This window comes from Capricornis sumatraensis, chromosome 3, assembly GCF_032405125.1.
Source record: "Capricornis sumatraensis isolate serow.1 chromosome 3, serow.2, whole genome shotgun sequence".
NCBI classification, from domain to species: domain Eukaryota; kingdom Metazoa; phylum Chordata; class Mammalia; order Artiodactyla; family Bovidae; genus Capricornis; species Capricornis sumatraensis.
In genome coordinates, this window is record NC_091071.1 from 45,068,779 (window position 1) to 45,084,255 (window position 15,477).

Below are 15,477 nucleotides of genomic sequence, written 5' to 3' on the forward strand. Positions count from 1 at the left end.
CTCTTTGACCCCATGGACTGCAGCCTGCCAAGCTCTTCTGTCTAGGGAATTGTCCAAGCAAGAATTCTGAACCGACTTTTGACTGTATACCCAAAAGAAGTGAAAGCAGGGACTCAGACATCTACACACCCATATTCACAGCAGCATTAATCACAACAGCCAAAAGGTGGTAACTAACAGATGAATGTTACATCTGTTATAGACAAAGAAAACGTGAGATATACATACACACAATATACACACCTAAATACACGATAAAATACCACTCAGTCATAAAAAAGAATGAAATTTGCCATCTGCAACATGAATAGAAAAACCTGCATAATCATCAAGAGATGCAGAAAAAAGTATTTGAGGAAATATAATGTCCATTCAGAAACCAAAGGAAACATTCTTAATATTTTAAGGTATCTACAAAGGAAAAACAACAACAAATATACTTTGGGTAGTTTTTCCTCTGCTCCTAGGAGCAAGACAAGAGTGCCCATTTTCACCATTTCTATTGCACAGTGCACTAGAGGTGCCAGCAGGTATAGTATGGTCTGGCAGGAAGCTCACACTCAGAAGCAGACACAGGCAGAGAGTCACTGATTTAGTCAAAGGTTGTTCTCCAGAGGAGAGACCACAACAGTCCTTCCACCCAAGAGTGCTGGCACAACGAACCTACAGACAAAACGCCTATGGAAAAAAACGGCATATGATCTCTAGGCATGGAGGTGGAACACTGAGTACTTCCCATTTCCTAGAGAGGAAGACCAGTACAATCACTGTGGAAATCTGGCATTCTGTACTAAAGCACGGCTTACAAACCACCAAGAAACAGACAAACATTTAAGCAATTCATTTGTTATGGGTCACATGCCTATCTGATAAAACGATCAACAGAAGCAGGGAAACGGCAAGCACAAAAGCCCAGAGAAACCTTTCAGTAAGACACAGACAGTGTTTGGGAAGGTTCTGCTTAATAAATGGTTTCCGCTGTGATCAGTCTCAAAGTTGATTTTGGTAATTTTGTGTCTATGTTACACTTCACAATAAAAAAATGTCTTATAAAAACTATGTCTCAACTGCTGATCAAATTATAAGCTCTCAACCATATAGAGTAAACAGACAAAAATCAAAAATGACCATTTAAGTTCACCGAAGTAGATGAATTGTGTTGAAAATATTAGCTATAATAAAGAAATAAAAAATAATGTTCAATATCCTAAGGCTAGTTATTTTCCTCAGGACACTTGTTACTTTTTGTGTTAAGTAATACCTATAAAAATGACAGTCTACAATGGGAGAAAGGCCTACCTTGCTTCAGCTTTCCTATAAAATGAAAGGTAAAGCACTATTAATTCTGTAAGTCCGGAAGTCATAATGCTTAGACTTAGATTCAAAAGTGTCAAAGTTCAAAACTTTGAAAGGATAAGTTTCATTTCAATTTGGTAAGCACTAGAGACAGAAAGGATGGGAAGTGCCCAGTAGACTATGGAAATTCCATAACTCATTAACATCACATAAGGCCACTGAGTTTAAGAAAGCCTTCCCATATCAATGTCTGCCTCCAAAGCAGGATCATAACTAATCACTTCAACTATATCTTCTGGAGACAATTCCCAAGAAAGGATTTTCCAGAATGCTCTAAGATAATCTAATTCAGGATGTAACAACCATTACTAACAAATTTTTCTTAAATATAACCCAAAACTATTCTAATGTGGATTATCTTTGTTTTCCACTTACACTACCATCAAAGTGCTCAGTCGCTTCAGTCGTGTCTGACTCTGCAGTCCCATGGACCACAGCCTGCCAGGCTCCTCTGTCCAAGAGACTCTCCAGGCAAGAATACTGGAGTGGGTTGCCACCTCCTTCTCCACACTACAATCAGTGAAAATGGCAATAACTGGTGTTCCTTTGTCAAATTAGTCTTTCAAATGAAAGAGCAGACTAGGACAAAACTTTCCCCAGTGCAAGTCCTTAAGTGAAGATGCCATACCCATGATGCCAGGCCAGGCTAACTCTTCAAGGTCATCCCTCTCCTTTCCTGGTGCCAGGTGGTTGAACCGATCCAGATGTTCTAACAAGCCACCCAGTAGAGGGACAGCTCCAGCCTCCTGCATGAGACCAGCATTTTTACTGAGCAGAAGCACTATAGACACTACTAGTTCTGGAAGGAGAATACCTACATTTAAAAAGAAAAAGAAACAAATAAGACTTAAAACAAAAGTCTTTATCTTATAAAATCACTTTACAAGCTTGGGCTATGTTTAAATCCTGATAAATCACAAGATAAGGAACACCTGTCCTTCAGTATACTCTACAGGATTATTTTATCTTTCATTTTGAAAGAAACAAACAGAGGTATCAAACAGAACCCTTTGAGTTATAAAAATACTTTTTGAAAACACCGTTTCAACACAAAAGGAGTAGCTAGAATTTTTTATTCAGAAAAACTAAGTGTTTTCAACTAAGTTAATCATCAGGAAAAAAAGCACTCAATCATAATAATCTTCTGTCATAGAATTAACTTGAAAAAATATTAAGCAATATAGAAATTTATTGAGGTCCTTAAGGGGCAACTAATTCTTATGTTGTTGAAATAAAATTAGACAATTACCGTTTACTTCATTATTGAAGTGCTAATAATGGTGGTATGACTCTAAAATACCAATTCTACTTACACCAGGTTGCTTAACTCTAGAATTGCAACTAAAAAAGCAAATGGTTAAAGACTGGGACTAGATATAGCCTAGTCTACAGGACTAGACATGTAGTCTAGTCTACAGGACTAGATATATGAGGTAAAGGCATGCAAGTTTATCACAAAATGATACATTTTAAATCATATCAATCTCCAAAAATAAATACAGGCCGACATTTAGGAAACAAGGTTAAGTACCAGTGAAGTCCCCTTCCACAATGCAGGCCACCTCTGCAAAGTGCCGCCAGCTGGTGGAAGCAATGCTGGCTGCCACAGGCAGTATGTCGCCAATGTGTGTGCACAGAAGGGCTGTGTACTTCTTCAGCAAGGACCCGACCCCCATCAGTTCAGGACCTGGAGGGGAGATGTAGAGAACTTCATCTGCACTATCAAAACTTACCTTGTAAATAAACTTCACTGCTTCACTATTCTAGCTTTATCTATTACATCTTTTACCTATAATAATTTTTTCAAACAGGAGTGGTTATTAACCCGTAGTCCTTGGCTCCTTTTACAGCACATAATTTGAAAAACAGTGAGTTTGGATATATCAATTTTTAAACACTGAACTACGCAGTGTTTAAAAACAGTAAACCAAAGTTATAACTTAAGAGTTCTAAAACCTTATACCCAAAATACATGTTTTTCAAGTCCAAATCTTAAAGCCTGAAAATTACTCTCAATGAACAGTTACGTGTTTTTCAATGTCATAAAAAATCTTCAACTCTTCCTGCTACGTGACTCTTAATAGCGTTTTAGTCCTTGTGAGTTTATGACACCTCTTTCAGACTGAAATGGTTCACTGATTTCAACCTGAAGTTTTCCATCTTCTACAGGTGCCTAACTATTTTCAGGAAGTAATCAAGTTGTTTTAGAATACACTAGCTATAAAAACACTAACAAAAGTAGCAGACCCTTCCATTCCTGGCACAGAACTATCCCATAAAGAGCCAACCACTCCTCTGGAGTTTGTGCAAAGTGCTCTACTCTACACTGTACACAGAACTGAGCTCTTTCTTACGTATCATCCTAATTCTCACAGGCACCCTCAAGTCTCATCCTAACTCTGGCAGGTGAGGAATCAACAACTCCCAGGAGACTTTGTCCCATCTCCAGCAGCTAATAAACTAAAGCTGTAACTGAGATTCTCTTCCTCCAACGATGATGCATTTCTCCTACTACGTTCATCTAGCTTACCAGGGTGACGTACACATATTAGGTCACAATTCTGTCCCCATATTATGTCAGTCTCTAACAGTGCATAACTAACATGTGGAATGAGTCTAATAGACCTTCTATAAGACTAACCTGAACATAAAGGATGCTATTTCTCATGTCTAAGGAATTTAAATGTTAACACAATGAAAAAAAATACTGATGAGTTTAAAACAGAAATATCTGTCCAAAAAAAAAAAAGTAGATGCAAAATAAAGTCCTCCTCAAATGGTACATCTAATAGTATAAGACCTACATATGTGGGCCATGCAGAATAGGTATGTCAAAAAGCCTAAATAAAAAAGTCAAAACACATACAAGACACTTTAACACTTAAAGTAACTTACTAGAAACTTCTGAAGTCTGACCAACACTTTCTCCTGGATAAAGTTTACTGATAAGTAAGCGCTGAAAACGCAGCAACAAATCCAATGAAGCAGATCTTTCACGACTATGTTGCTCAAAGTCTAGACATGATGATATCCGACGGGCAACATCTTTCAATCTGGCTACTGTCTGAGAAGCAATGTTTCTATGCAGGAGAAAGAGAATTGCAAAATTAAGCAAGTTATGTTTGTCTTTAAAGGGGGGAGGGATGTAAAAAAAAAAAATCACAACATAAATTAAAATCAGAAATAAAGACCATACACCCAACGTGACCTGCGGCTGGCTTCCTTCCCCAATGTGCGTCAGGTGTATCTGCAATAAGCATACATCATTCAAAACTAAGCAGAGGCACACAGAAAACACTAAAAGGTAGAATGATACCCCTTGCCTTACAAATGTGCTCCTAAGGAGTTGCATGGAATAGTCCAAAATAATAGAAAACTCCTCTATTAACCTTTGGAAGGAAAAGTAACTGTTATATAATTTTTTATCCAAAGCTGCATTTCAAATACAAACGTGACACTATTCTCAAAGACAAGATCCCTTCGCACTTCATTTCAAATACAAATGCAACACTATTCTTAAAGATAAGATCCACTCGCATTTCTGCATCTGCCTCACAAGTCTACCTTCAGACCTACTCAATTAAGCACCAGAGTGGGCCATGTGAGGGATACCCAGGGCTCAGAAAGTACAAGCAGGAAGACTAAAGTGGGTACAAATAAAACACGTCACAGTAAGAGGTGCTCAAAGAGCACAGAAACGAGGCAAGGAGCAGAGGGTCTGACTCCAACTGCAGGATCCAACTTGAGTAATGAACCATCAGTAGGCAAGTGGGGAGAAAAGAGAAAGTATAATTAGAACAGCAGTGAATGTTCCATGAGCAGAGTACAAAGGAACAAGGGCACAGAGGTCAAGACAAAGAAGGGGAGTGGACATAGTGGACAGTGTAGGTGACAGAGTGCCAGGCTGCTGAGAATAAATTCTGCAATGCTCAGCCATCAAGTTTTGAAAGAAACATGCTGTCCTTTTTGTGTCCAAGAAGGTAACTCAAGTGAGTGTGAAGGCAGATTAGAAGGCACGGAGAACACCAGATCAGACTCGACCACTCAGGGACAGTCCCAGCATCAAGCAGAAAAGGCCTGACCTGCGGTCCTGAGAAGAGGAAGAGAAAGTGAGTTAGAGAAAGAAAAGAGCCAAAGCAGAGCCTGGTTGGGAACTTCTGTCAATGAAGCCCCACCACACCAGCCCTATTGCAGCCAAGAGCACCTGGCATAGTCACTGAGCAGAAAAGTCCAGAACCTCTGCACAACACCAGGCCATGGAGAAGCATTCTGCTCCACTTCTTTGATTTCTTACACAATAGCAGGTTTAAGTAGAACCTCCATCAACCATACCTGCCCCCAGGGCTCAATCCAGGAACTCATTCTGTCCTCACTCTACTCTACCTATAGCAGTGGAGTAAGGACAGAAGCAGAAGACACACATCAACATACACAAGGGTTGCAAACAAAAGGCAATAGGGAAGCCTGGCTTGTGCTCAGCACTCCTAGCCACACAAAATGCAAGTGGGTGCTCAGGGCTTTGTTTTCAGTTCGCCTCATCTTCCTGCTCCATGACCTGACAACCTGCCCTGATAACGGTATCACTAAAAGAAATGGTCTAGAATCTGGCTTTTATGCCACACATGATGGAGCAAAATATATTAACAGAACACAATACAAATGTTAACTTATTTCCCTAATAGAAAATTCAGAACCACGGTCAAAGTGTGTAATTCTGACAGAGTTCATTGACTTAAAAATCTTCATAGCTCTCTATTTCCAAATATAAATGGTTTTCTGTGGCTCTTTGTCAGCATAGGAGTTACTCTGCAATCTGTTTCATGGCTTACTTTGGGCAAACTACAATTTCTCCAACCTGTTTTCCAAATAATAAAACGCATCAGATGTCTCCAAAATCTCCAAACTGTAAACCTTCAGATTATTTTTCAACAACTGCATCAGCCAAGTCAACACATGAGTCTCATTTAGTCACAAAACCTTAAGGTTGGAAATAAATGTTAAAGTAAGTATCTCTGTAAGAGGAAAGGCAAATTATCTATGCTTATGAAAAGAGATGAGATCACAGGCATTCTGTTAGTGAGAAAGTCGTTCATGTGTTTTTCTTTTTCTCTTTTCCAAAAAACTCTAAGGTACTATTTATTTCCATGATTCAGTTTTTGTTTTGTGTTTTCCAAATAGGTACATCTTCATTATAAACTTGCTGTGGGGCCAACTCCTGCCTGCATGCCAAAGGAACCAAAGTAAAGAGGAAGGTTCAGAAGACAATGTGAGAATGGTATAGAGAACATGGTGTAAAAGGAAACGTCTGCCAGGGACTTACACATGTAATTTAGAATGTCTACCAGTCACATAAATAAAGGTAAAAAGAACACGCAAAATCAGTGTTAATAATATATTTATTACCATATATTTAAAATATTATCATTTCAATGTAAAACCAATAAAAAACACTGACAGTATTTTATATTAGTTCTTTTTACACAAAGTCTTCAAAAGCCATTGTGTATTCTGTATATTTTGTACATTTGTATATTTTGTATACTTTGTGTACTTTGTACATTTCAATTCAGATAACTAAATTTTCATTGCAAATACTTGATCTGCACTTAAGACTCATAAAAGTGAAGAGACGAAAAGGTAAACTCATATGGCTAAGTTATTCCAAACATAACTAAGTTTTCTAATAGCTGAATCAGGTCTAAGTTTTTAATTTGAATTTTAATTAATAAAAAAATAAAATCTCAGTGTCTTGGCTACATTGTGGACACATTTCAAATGTTCATCACATCAATGTGGCAAATGACTGCCAAACTAAATAGCACAGGTGCAGGCAGGTAAGAGGGACAGGTCTCTACACACTGGTCTGAACAGGCAGGAGAGCAAGAGAGCTGGCCTCTCATGAGGACAGTAACCTACCACAGGATGGAGAACAGGGAGCCCAGTGCTGGCTGGCAGTGAGACCAGTGGGCCCAGGCACAGCCTCCACAGCGAAGGAAGGCATAGTTAAGAACACAGAAAAGCACGTCTTGAGTTACATGCTTTTGCTTTAAAACTTCTGCATAGCAATGACCATTTTCTCACTTGATCCTTAACTAACTCTGCAATGTAAACACTACTGTTATTACTCCCACAGTTACCACACTGGGCAGAGTTTCAGCTGCCAACTTTACACAAGCAGTCACCACTGAAATTTTCCAGGAAAAATTCTCAAGCACTTTTCATTACCACCAACTACACTGAGTTAATTCACTTTATTTCAAATTGTGAATCTGAGGATTAAAATGTACAAACATTGATTTTTTAAAAAACTATCATCAGATTATTTTTAAAAATAAGAAAAAGCATTTTAATTAGCATTTACTAAAATCTATTAAAAGGAACTAGCTATAAAACATCCTCTTTTAAAAGCCACAGTGTGCCTAGTAAACTCTGGTGTTTCCTCATGTGGCGGGCAGGCCACCCACACAAGCACACCCACCACCGCTCTGGATTTAGGGCTCGCTTTCCTTTCTGCATAAAAAATAAACCAGGAGCCAGGTTTACACAGAGTGGAGCTGTGTTACATAAAGGACAATAATTTTTCACTGTCTAACAAATGCCTTTCAGAAACCACCCTGCTCTTTCACTTTTTTTGAAGGGCACCGTGACACAGGCTGACATTTTTCAATAAACAGTGAGTGACTACTTTAGCCCTTATCTATGTTAGTCTCTGTTCATATTCTGACTCTCACTGAATCTTACCTCCTTCTGATAAGTCCTTCAAATATAATGCTCACCATTCTTTTATTTACTTCAGCTTTTAAAAGTTGTCTTAGAAATGAATATATATAAATCTATGATAGACATAATGGCCAATGACACAACTAACTATAAAAAAAAAATCTTACCATGATGATTTTCATGTTTATCTGCCTACTTATTAATGAAGATAAGAATCTCATCCTACACTTATCACACACTCCAATTTTCTCTTGTGTGAAAACCTTTGGCATCTCTACTTCATACACTCTAACCTCTCATTTCACCTATATTTAACAGTCTGCTCTAAAGTCTCTCCGAGGTACTTTTTGGAGTATTTCTTCAACAACTGAAGACATTTTTGAGTCCCCAGCACTCAATCTATCTTATTATGAAAATCAATAATTCTATTAAAATACATCTAACACTATTTACCTAAGAAGCTGTTGAATAAGCTGAACCAGAGGCAAGCACTGTTTTCCAGAAGATTCATAGATTCCCGTATTAATAAGGTCTTTATCCAATGGAGTCCTACTTCTATGAAATGTCGAGGCATTTGCTTCCTGTTCATCAATTTCTTTTTCCTTCTGTGCTTCTTTTTTGGCTTCAATATCCTGTAATTCACAAAGTACAAATTGGTTACCAGTAGTCTTAGAAGCAGGCATGGAGGCACCATGGGCTGAGCCTGGACCCCACGGCCTAGCGCTGTGCTGACCCACACACCTGGGGACACTGGCTCACAGCCAACCACTGAAAATCACACTGCTCAGCTGCTCTGTTTGTAAACAGACAATTTGTCCTACAAACCCAAAGTCCAGGCTGGCAGTGCAAATGCTCTCCAGCCTCTGTGAAGCTCTTGAAACCTTTACTCCTGCTACCTGACAACACCCAATGTGATCACCTAGGCAGAAACTATCTGCTTTGTAAACATGAAGCAATAAACCACAGAATGAGAGGATATATCCACAAGTCCTGTATCTGACATGGGACCTAAAAAATAGAGAAAGAATTCTTACAACTCAAAAAGTAAAAGATAAATTACCCAGTTGTAAAGTAAGCAAAAAATGAATGGCCGTATCTTCAAAGAAGATATACAAATAGCTAATGAGCACATGAAAAGATATTCTACATCATTAGTCATCAGGGAATTTCACATCTGTCAGGACAGCAGAACAAAAAGATGAATAGTATTAACAGCAAGCACTAGCAAGGATACAGAGAAACTGGAATTGACATACAATGTTACTGGGCATGTAAAATGGTACGGTCACTTAAGAAAACACTCTGGCTATTCCTCGAAACATTACACACAGAGTTACCATAAAATTCAGCAACTCTACTCCAAGGCATATACCCATAAGGAATAAGCACATATGTCCACAAAAAAACCTACACACAAATATTCATAACAGCATTATTCACAGTAACGTAAACGGGGGAACAATCTAAATGTCGATCAGCTGATAAATACGTGAACAAAATGAGCTATATCCATACAAGGGAATACTGTTTAGCAATTTTAAAAAATTAAGTACAATATGAAGGTCACAACCTCACTCAACTTTGAAAACATTGTTAACTGGAAAGAGCCAAATATAAAAAGTCACACACTTTATAAATTCACTTATATGAAATGTCCAAAACAGAGAAATCTTTATAATCATAAAGTGGATTAGTGGTAGTCAGTGGCTGCAAGGAGTGGGGAATGGGCAGAAACGATTAAGGAGCACAGACTTTCTTTATGGAGTGAGGTAAGTGAGGAAATTAGACATTAGTGACAATGGCTGAAAAGTTCTTCAAATATACCAAAAAAAATCACTTTAAAAAACTGAATTTTATACTAGGTGAAGTAGAACTCAATAAAATTATTTTAAACAAGTTCTGAAGGAGGTATCTTTTGCCAGTCAAATGCAACCAATGTTTCTGAGGTTGTACTATATACCAAGCATTCCTCTAGCAGCCAAATTTACTGTGAAAAAAGCATACAACTTCTTTCCTTCTGGTCTTTATTTTCTAACAGTAAACAGCAGAATAAGTCTAAACACAACAGTCCACTCCATCCTGAGAAGTGGCTGGACTAGAACTATGCCACCCACAATTAAGTTAAGAAGGCAACATGGGTTGGAAAGCTTAAAACTGTGTGTGCTTTTGACCAAATTTTATTACTGAAACTTTTTCCTTATCAGTTCAGTTACTTAGTGATGACCAACTCCAGGCCTGCCCGTGTATCACCAACTCCGGAGCTTGTTCTAAATAGTATCCATTGAGTTAGTAATGTCATCCAACCATCTCATCCTCTATCAGCCCATTCTGCTCCTGCCTTCAAACTTTCTAAGCATCAGGGTCTTTTCGAATGATTCACTTCTTCACATCAGGTGGCCAAATTGATGGGAGCTTCAGCTTTAGCATCAGTACTTCCAATGAATATTCAGCACTGATTTCCTTTAGGATTGACTGGTTTGATCTTGTAGTGCAAGGGACTCTCAAAGAGTTATCTGCAACACCACAGTTAAAAAGCATCAATTCACCAGCACTCAGCCTTCATTATGGTTCAAATCTCACATCCATACATGACTACTGGAAAAACCATAGCTTTGACTAGACAGACCTTTGTCAGCAAAGGGATGTCTGCTTTTTAATATGCTGTCTAGGTTTGTCATAGCTTTTCTTCCAAAGAGAAAGTGTCTTTCAATTTCATGGCTGCAGTCACCATTTGCAGTGATTTTGGAGTCCAAGAAAGTTCAGTCTGTCACTGTTTCCATTGTTTCCCATCTATTTGCCATGAACTGATGGGACTGGATGCCATGATCTTGAATTTCTGAATGCTGAGTTTTAAGCCAGCTTTTCCACTCTCCTCTTTTACTTTCATCAAGAGGCTCTTTAGTTCCTCTTTGCTTTCTTCCGTAAGGGTGATGTCATCTGAATCTTTGAGGTTATTGATATTTCTCCTGGCAATCTTGATTTCAGCTTGTGCTTCATCCAGCCCAGCATTTTGCATGATGTACTCTGCACAGAAGTTAAATAAGCAGGGTAACAATATGCAGCCTTGACGTACTCCTTTCCCAACTTGGAACCAGTGTATTGTTCCACATCGGATCTTACTGTTGCTTCTTTTCATTTTTTAATTGAAGGATAATTGCTTTACAGAATTTTGTTCTTTTCTGTTAACTGTTGCTTCTTGACCTGCATACAGATTCCTCAGAATGCGGGTAAGGTGGTCTGATATTCCCATCTCTTTAAGAGTTTTCCACAGTTTGTTGTGATCCACATAGACAAAGGCTTTAGGCAGTGAATGAAGCAAAGTAGATGTTTTCCTGGAACATCTTGTTTTTTCTATAATCCAACGAATGTTGGCAACTTCATCTCTGGTTCCTTTACCTTTTCTAAATCCGGACTGAACAGCTGAAAGTTCTCAGTTCATGTACTGTTGAAGACTACCTTGGAGAATTTTGAGCATTACTTTTCTAGCATATGAGATGAGTGCAATTGTGTGGGAGTTTGAACATTCTTTAGCACTGCCTTTCTTTGGGAATGAAATGAAAAGTGACCTTTTCCAGTCCTGTGGCCACTGCTGAGTTTTCCCAATTTGTTGGCATATTGAGTATAATACTTCAACAGATCATCATTTAGGATTTGAAATAGCTCAGCTGGAATTCCATCACCTCCACTAGCTTTGTCCTAGTGATGCTTCCTTAGGCCCACTTCACTTCCCATTCCAGGATGTATGGCTGTAGGTGAGTGATCACACCATCATGATTATCTGGGTCATTAAGATCTTTTTGGGATAGTTTGTGTATGTATTTTTGCCACCTCTTCTTAATATCTTCTGCTTCTGTTAGGTCCATACTGTTTCTCTCCTTTATTGTGCCCATCTTTGCATGAACTGTTCCCTTGGTATCTCTAATTTTCTTGAAGAGATCTCTAGTCTTTCCCATTCTATTGTTTTCTTCCTTTTTTTTTTTTTTTTTTTTTGCATTGATCACTCAGAAAGACTTTCTTTATCTCTCCTTGCTATTCTTTGGAACTCTGTATTCAGATGGGTATATCTTTCCTTTTCTCCTTTGCCTTTTGCTTCTCTTCTTTTCTCAGCTATTTATAAGGCCTCTACTTTGCTTTTTTTTCAATTATTTTTCTTGGGGATGGCTTTGTTCACCACCTCCTGTACAATGTTATGAACCTCCGTCCATAGTTCTTCAGGGACTCTCTCTATCAGATCTAATCCTTTGAGTCTATTTGTCACTTCCCCTGTATAACTGTAAGGGATTTGATTTAGGTCATACCTGAATGGTATAGTGATTTTCCCTACTTTTTCCAATCTAAGTCTGAATTTTGCAATAAGAAGTTCATGATCTGAGCCACAGTCAGCTCCCAGTTTTGTTGTTGCTGACTGTATAGAGCTTCTCCATCTTCCACTACAAAGAATATAATCAATCTGATTTTGGTGTTGACCCTCTAGTGATGTCCATGTGTTGAGTAATTACTTGAGTTGTTAGAAGAGGGTGTTTGCTATGACAACTATGTTCTCTTGGCAAAACTCTGTCAGCCTTCGCCCTGCTTCATTCCGTACTCCAAGGCCAAACATACCAGTTACTCCAGATATCTCTTGAAGTCCTATTTTTGCATTCCAATCCTCTATGATGAAAAGGACATCATTTTTTGGTGTTAGTTCTAGAAGGTCTTGTAGTTCATCACAGAATCGTTCAACTTCATCTTCTTTAGCATTACTAGTCAGGTCATAGACTTGGATTACTGTGATGTTGAATGGTTTGCTTGGAAATGAACAGAGATCAGTCTTTCATTTTCGAGACTGCACCCAAAAACTGCATTTCGGACTCTTGTTGACTACAAGGGCTACTCCATTTCTTCTAAGGGATTCTTGCCCACAGTAGTAAATATAATGGTCATCTGAGTTAAACTCACCCATTCCAGTTCATTTTAGTTCGCTGATTCTTAAAATGTTGATCTTCATTCTTGCCACCTCCTGTTCCAATCTAACTTGATTCATGGACCTAACATTCCAGGTTCCTATGCAATATTGTTCTTTATAGCATCAAACTTTACTTCCATCACCAGTCACAGCCACCACTTGGCTCTGTTTTCTTTTTGGCTCCATCTCTTCATTCCTTTTGGAGTTATTTCTCTACTCTTCTCCAGCAGCAGATTGGACATGTACTGACCTGGGAAGTTCATCTTTCACTGTCATATTTTGTTGCCCTTTCACACTGTTTATGGGGTTCTCAAGGCAAGAATACTGAAGTAGTTTCCTATTCCCTTCTCCAGTGGACCATGGTTTATGGACCCATCCAGTGGACCCATACATCTTGGGTGGCCCTAGACGGCATGGCTCTTAAGTTTCATTAGGTTAGACAAGCTTGTGATCCATGTGATCAGTTTGGTTGAAAGTGAAAGTGAAGTCATTCAGTCATGTCCAACTCTTTGTGACCTTGTGGACTGTGGCCTGCCACGCTTCTCCATCCACGGGATTTTCCAGGCAAGAGTACTGGAGTGGGTTGCCATTTCCTTCTCCAAAGGATCTTCCTGACCCAGGGATTGAACCCGGGTCTCCTGAATTGTAGGCAGACGCTTTACCATCTGAGCCACCAGAGATCAGTTTGGTTAGATTTCTGCAACTGTGGTTCTCATTCTGTCTGCCCTCTGAAGGATAAGGATAAAAGGCTTTTGGGAGCATCCTGATGGGAGGGGCTGGCTGGCTAGCTCTGATGGGTGGGGCCATGCTCAGTTCAGTTCAGTTCAGTGGCTCAGTCGGGTCCGACTCTTTGCGACCCCATGAATCGCAGCACACCAGGCCTCCCTGTTCATCACCAACTCCCGGAGTTCATTCAGATTCACATCCATCGAGTCAGTGATGCCATCCAGCCATCTCATCCTCGGTCATCCCCTTCTCCTCCTGCCCTCAATCCCTCCCAGCATCAGAGTCTTTTCCAATGAGTCAACTCCTCCCATGAGGTGGCCAAAGTACTGGACTTTCAGCTTTAGCATCATTCCCTCCAAAGAAATCCCAGGGCTGATCTCCTTCAGAATGGACTGGTTGGATCTCCTTGCAGTCCAAGGGACTCTCAAGAGTCTTCTCCAACACCACAGTTCAAAAGCATCAATTCTTCAGCACTCAGCCTTCTTCACAGTCCAACTCTCACATCCATACATGACCACAGGAAAAACCATAGCCTTGACTAGACGGACCTTAGTCGGCAAAGTAATGTCTCTGCTTTTGAATATACTATCTAGCCCTAGGTTGGTCATAACTTTTCTTCCAAGGAGTAACCCTCTTTTAATTTCATGGCTGCAGTCACCATCTGCAGTGATTTTGGAGCCCCAAAAAATAAAGTCTGACACTGTTTCCACTGTTTCCCCATCTACTTCCCATGAAGTGATGGGACCGGATGCCATGATCTTCGTTTTCTGAATGTTGAGCTTTAAGCCAACTTTTTCACTCTCCTCTTTCACTTTCATCAAGAGCCTTTTTAGTTCCTCTTCACTTTCTGCCATAAGGGTGGTGCCATCTGCATATCTGAGGTTATTGATATTTCTCTCGGCAATCTTGATTCCAGCTTGTGTTTCTTCCAGTCCAGCATTTCTCATGATGTACTCTGCATGTAAGTTAAATAAGCAGGGTGACGATATACAGCCTTGACGTACTCCTTTTCCTATTTGGAACCAGTCTGTTGTTCCATGTCCAGTTCTAACTGTTGCTTCCTGACCTGCATACAGATTTCTCAAGAGGCAGATCAGGTGGTCAATTCATTTTTCTGTTGATGGGTGGGGCTGTGTTCCTTCCCTGTAGTTTGGCCTGAGGCCAAAACATGGTATGAGTAATGGCGGCCTCCTTCAAAAGGAATTATGCTAGTATGCTGCAGCTCCCAGGACTGTTGTATTCAGTGCACCTTACCCCTTGGTAGGACTGTTACAGGCAAGTCTGGCTCAGTCTCTGGTGGGGACACTGCTCCTTTCTCCTGGGTCCTGGTGTACAAGGTTTTGTTTGTGCCCTCTCCAAGAGCCTGTTTTCCCAGTCCTATGTAAGTTCTGTAATCAAATCCCCTGGCCTCCAAAGCTAAATTCCTTCGGGTTCTCAGTCCCTTTGCCCGAATCCCAGGTTGGGAAATCGGTTGTGGGCCCCTGAACTTTTGTAACAGTGCCAGAACGTCTTTGGTGTAATCGTTCTCCAGTTTGTGGGTCATCTGTTCAGTGGCTCTATGATGAGGCTAATGGCGACCTCCTCCAAGAGGACTTATGCTACACGCCATGCCTCCCAGGTCTGCTGCAGCCAGAGCCCCTGTCCCCACGGCAGGCCACTGCTGACCCAGGCCTCCACAAGAGACACTCCAACAATCAAAGGCAGGTCTGGCTGTCTCTGTGGGGTCCCTG

At 39.9% G+C, this 15,477-nt stretch overlaps 1 protein-coding gene across 1 annotated transcript in view; it reads right to left on the minus strand.

Moving 5' to 3' along the window:
- Positions 1-15,477, minus strand: part of HERC2 (HECT and RLD domain containing E3 ubiquitin protein ligase 2) — a 242,029-nt gene that overhangs the window by 147,184 nt on the left and 79,368 nt on the right. Inside the window, exons 19-22 of the mRNA XM_068968361.1 lie at positions 8,530-8,708; positions 4,252-4,436; positions 2,888-3,043; positions 1,985-2,170 (exon numbers count right to left, since the gene is read on the minus strand). Of these exons, the coding sequence (XP_068824462.1) occupies positions 1,985-2,170; positions 2,888-3,043; positions 4,252-4,436; positions 8,530-8,708 (706 nt within the window). The remainder of the gene's footprint in view (positions 1-1,984; positions 2,171-2,887; positions 3,044-4,251; positions 4,437-8,529; positions 8,709-15,477) is intronic.